Here is a 5,538-nt window from a genome sequence, read left to right on the forward strand (position 1 = left end):
TTCACCTGCTTACAGTCTTTTACAGTTGAAACAACACAATCAGTCAAATTGTTCACCTGCTTAGTCCTTCACAGTTGAAACAAGATCAGGCAAGTTGTTCACCTGCTTACAGTCTTTTACAGTTGAAACAACACAATCAGTCAAGTTGTTCACCTGCTTAGTCTTTTATAGTTGAAACAACAAGATCAGTCAAATTGTTCACCTGCTTACAGTCTTTTACAGTTGTAACACCACAATCAGTCAAATTGTTCGTTTGCTTACAGTCTTTTACAGTTGTAACAACACAATCAGTCAAATTGTTCGTTTGCTTACAGTCTTTTACAGTTGTAACAACACAATCAGTCAAGTTATTCACCTGCTTAGTCATTCACAGTTGAAATAACACTATCAATCAACTTGTTCACCTGCTTACAGTCCTTTACAGTTGAAACAACAAGATCAGTCAAGTTGTTCACCTGCTTACAGTCTTTTACAGTTGAAACAACAAGATCAGTCAAGTTGTTCACCTGCTTAGTCTTTTACAGTTGAAACAACAAGATCAGTCAAGTTGTTCACCTGCTTACTCCTTCACAGTTGAAACAAGTTCACTTAAGTTGTTCACCTGCTTACTCCTTCACAGTTGAAACAAGTTCACTCAAGTTGTTCACCTGCTTACTCCTTCACAGTTGAAACAAGTTCACTCAAGTTGTTCACCTACTTACTCCTTCACAGTTGAAACAAGTTCACTCAAGTTGTTCACCTACTTACTCCTTCACAGTTGAAACAAGTTCACTCAAGTTGCTCACCTGCTTAGTCTTTCACAGTTGAAACAACAAGTTCACTCAAGTTGTTCACCTACTTATAGTCCTTCACAGTTGAAACAACACATTCAGTCAAGTTGTTCACCTGCTTATCTCTTAACACATGGTAGGTCATTGCTTGAGAACTGAGTGAGGCAGACCTCATCCATCCATAAAATATTTGACAAATCATTCATTAAGATTTGCTGTTGTTGACCTCTGTATTAAGAAAAATGATGTCAAACATTCTTGCAGGTGATGCATGTTTTACAGAACCCTGCTCTTCATAAGTGTCTACATTAATGAAGAACATAACACAATCTAACGATTGTTGCCCTTTAACACTCTGGCACCTTTTCACAATATCAATAAGATAAGTTTTGAATGGACTAAAGCACAGTACAATGTGTTTAATCAAACATTATGTTTACTTTGCATAATTCATTTTACACACTATCAGTATCATGAAATCTCTCAAATTCATGCCTGTTTTAGCATTTACCCATAATATTGCACTAGTGTACTAATCTATCTATCTATCAAGAGAGTATATTTATATTCCCTATGCACTTTTGCAGAGTAAGTAAAATGAGCAACATAAAATGTCTTAAGATTGACTTTGGTACTAATGGCGAGTATTTTTTTAAAATGATATGATTACATTTTACTGAAATTTCTATCCAAACTAACTTATTTTGATTACATAAAACAAACACAAAAACCATAATAATTTAACATAAATTTTAAATATTGCCGAAGCAGAATATGCCTTAGTATCAGAAAATATCACGTACTTTTACTTATGCTGCCTATTATTATAAGTAGGCAGACTGTGGATTACATATAAAAAATAAATGCAATCTAATATTAATGTCATGTGAATACACAATATAAAATGGTGGATTTACAAAAATCATGAAATATATTGAGTAGTTTATTAACCAACAGTGAAGATGCATTCTTCTTTGTATCACAAATTGCACAGCTTATTGACTGTTTACCAAACACTGGATAGTGCACCCTAATTATCATTAAATAGTTCATTTCTCAATTAAAAGTCTATCTTAAGTTTGGATTTTCAAGATATTAACCCTATGTGCATGGAGTTGGTCCATTGGACTGACCACCCATATTGAAGATTTAATATTTACTATAATTCTGAATTTACCAAGTCTATCTCCACAAAATTTGGTAGGCTTTTAGTAAGTGTTACATGTTGTACACAAAGAAATCAAAATGTTTTAAAAAGTATTTTACTAAAGATTTGTCTGTGAATTTACTGAGTCAATTTCACTCAGACTGACTGATCTGGTGCAAGGTGATTTTCATCTTACACTTATCTTATTTCATTTGCATAGCCTATAGAACCTCTTGAATGAATATCAAGTTTGTTTTTTTCTTATAATACTTTATACTTCACCTCTTATTTTCTCTACCCTAACACTAACCATAGTGAAATCTTCTGTAAAAAAAGTTGAAAAATATGAAATAAAATCAAAAATACTCTTATTCTGTAGAATGACTGAAAATTTTAACAGATGTTTACAATTATTTATCTTAAAAGCTTTGTCCCCTTAACGTTTTACAACTGCTTTCATGTAATTATATTGCTCTGTCATGTCTAACTACTGTAACAAGCAAAGTAAACAAATAGATCAGATTATATCATGCACATCTAATTCACGTGGCTCTCAAATATGCATTTTCAAACACAAACTAAAATAGAAAGCCCCAAAACAACTGTAATTTCTTTGGCCTTCTAATTAACCTATAAGGAGGTTTAAAAGTTTTTATTATTTAGAGGAGCACCTACTTCAGTCTACATACAATAAAATCTACTGGCAAAATGACATTTTTAATTATGATAAATGAAAATACCATCAACATAATCACAAAGTTCACAAAATGGCCTTTCTACTGGTTATAAACATGTACCACTGACAAAAAGACACGAGTAAATAAATGATTTCAAAAGTGTGTAGAGTTGGGAGGAGCTCCTGTGATGGGTGTAAGAAAGTTATTACTATCTCAGAAAGTAAGAAGTTCCGGCTGTCAATATTTATAGTTGGCATATAAAATTGGTAGACATTTGTAAACCCATATAAGAGAAGAAAGAAAGAACATTAAAACAGAGAATTTATTAAAATATTTCCTTTTTAAATTAAGAAACGGAAACTTGTATAATATTAAAATTTGAATTATAAACTATGTTTCATGCCAAGTTTACTGCCATACATTGACAATAATGTTTTTAAATAAAATTTTGAATGTAATAAAAACATTGTGATATGCACATTTTGACCCCTCGCCATAAATCAGGGTTAAAAGATATTTGTTAAAGTAACTGATTCATTAGGTGGAAAACAAATATTACTAATAGGGTAATAGCATAACACATATTTAATTATGGACATTTTGGAATTGTTTCAAACTATCATCAGCATTAAAGCCTCAAAAAGTTAGTTACAATATTCTAACTACAAAAAAAAAACATAGCTACAAAGCGAAAGGTTACTTATACAACCAAAAGTTTAGAAAGAATACAGATTTAACAATATAACAGAATGTACAATAAAACATACAGCACATGTTTAATAATATTGTTAACCCTATGTGGGTCAAAGTTCACATGCCATAACTTTTTAAAGAGTACCACTCAGCACGGTATTATGTATTTGATGTCAGAGTTATCAACTATTCATCTTATTCTACATCAATGAATTAGCAACAGTTTGTGGTAAAATGAATACCAGTTATAATTAACAGGGATATGGGAAAAAATGTACATATACATTTTGAAGGTTCATGAGGTTATGCAAATGCAATATGCAAAAAGTACAATGAGCAAAAGTATTTTTATTCTTCACATAAACACCATCTTGCACTCCAAATTGTTAGAGTCTGAGTCAGCCTTTTGTTGTCAGACATATCTTGAGTACATATACTTTTGTAATACAACTGATTTTTTATGTACAATGGAGTACTCCACTTAAAAGCTTGCCACATTTCATGTAGATACATGTAGTAAATTTAGAATTACAATCACCATTTCTTCTCCATTACAGGGTAAGTGCATTGGATTGATCCCATGCACATTTGCTTATGAGAAAACATCATAAAGAAAGGCTTAAACACCTACATCTTACAAAATAAAAATAATAATACATAAAAACAATAGAAATATGTAAATTATTAAGTACAACAGGGTAAAGTTGATGATATTATTTCGTGTTATGTGATCATTGAAAATGGAAAGGTTTTCTTATATAAAGAATTTATAATTCTTTGTTCCAAAGTAGAGAAAAACTTAAAGTTTTAAGAAGGATGTGGTGAATGTTATTCTTACTATACAATTGGATAAAAGACACATTTGGATTTAATGTTGACTTAAATACTAAACGTAGCTTAATTTGTAGGTAATGATTTTGGGATATAAATTTAAAACTTTGTTTAGTCATGAAAGGAGTGGTAAGAACTAGCAAATATTTTGAGGCAATGTGTGGCTTTTTGGTAAGTTCTAGTTTATTTGTTAAAAATAGTTGTGTGAAAGTGTGTAAGAAATAAAGGGATACCCATTATTTATAATATGTTATGAATTTTAGAAATTTCTGAGTGAAGACAGAAGTAGTCAGAACAGATACTTATAAACAGGACTGAAAAAATTTGTGAACCCCTGTTCTAAAACACAAGTATTTAGTTAACCCTTTCAAGACGGGTCACAGGTGAAAGGCCATGTCATATTATTTTGAAAACAAGTAAAGTGTGTGCTGTTCATTTATCGTTGAATTTATTGCCAACAAGTCACAGACACCTACTGTAGAAGAATCCTAAGCCCAACATCAACACAGTATATATTTATACTACTACAAAGTTTAAGTAAATGCCTTTTTATTTTGACAATTGGCAAAAAAAGAATATCTTAAATCTGACAATTACAGTGGCTTCTTCAGGTAATTATTAATGCCATTGCTAGTAGCATTTTTTTAAACAATTAGCTATTACTTGAATATGTCATATGTTATCAAAGCAAGCAGAGTTAATTCCTAGGCAAAGAAGCTTTTGCACATTTTTCACCCTCAAAAAAGGCTGACAACTGACTGAAACCAAACATGTATCTTTAGTTTCTCATTCATACAATAAATAAGGCATTTCAATACATGTATATATTTATTTATATTTTTTATTATATGGTCTAGTTTCCATATGACAGTATTTTATCAATCATTAACAAGTCATAATTTTAACAAACTTACTTGCTAACCATAACATGGGTAACTGGTGTTCGCTGAGTTGGGCCACTACTGTTAAAAGCCATACCTGTCTGCGAGTACAGGTCATGAGGATTACCCACATATGAGCCATCATAGCAGTCATTAATGGACACATCTATTCCTGCCCCTTTAGGATGAGGCTAGTGGAAAAATCAAACAATATTAAATGTATATTGTGTTAAGTCTGAAACTAATATCAAACACTTTGTACAATGAAACCAGGTAACAATATTTGTAGAGCACTGAACGATAAATACAATTACTTACAAATTACACTAACAATAGTTCTTAACAAAAACAACTGTTTAAATAAATAGCTGTCATTTCTTTGAAAATTTTCAAAGGAGTTGATTACAGAAAATAGTATTTTCCTTAGGAAAAGTTTGCTAAAAACATTTTGCCAAATTATCTAATGAACATCACTTCATTATTTGGCGGAAAAAAAAAAAAATCTCAGAAATCACATTAAATAAAATAAAATGTTCATT

At 30.9% G+C, this 5,538-nt stretch overlaps 1 protein-coding gene across 1 annotated transcript in view; it reads right to left on the reverse strand.

The window, feature by feature from the left end:
• LOC106472316 (polycomb protein suz12-A-like) overlaps nt 1-5,538 on the reverse strand; it is a 25,804-nt gene that overhangs the window by 11,595 nt on the left and 8,671 nt on the right. Inside the window, exon 2 of the mRNA XM_013932950.2 lies at nt 5,033-5,190. Within this exon, the coding sequence (XP_013788404.1) occupies nt 5,033-5,190 (158 nt within the window). The remainder of the gene's footprint in view (nt 1-5,032; nt 5,191-5,538) is intronic.

Source organism: Limulus polyphemus, unplaced genomic scaffold, assembly GCF_000517525.1.
Source record: "Limulus polyphemus unplaced genomic scaffold, Limulus_polyphemus-2.1.2 Scaffold5242, whole genome shotgun sequence".
NCBI classification, from domain to species: Eukaryota; Metazoa; Arthropoda; class Merostomata; order Xiphosura; family Limulidae; genus Limulus; species Limulus polyphemus.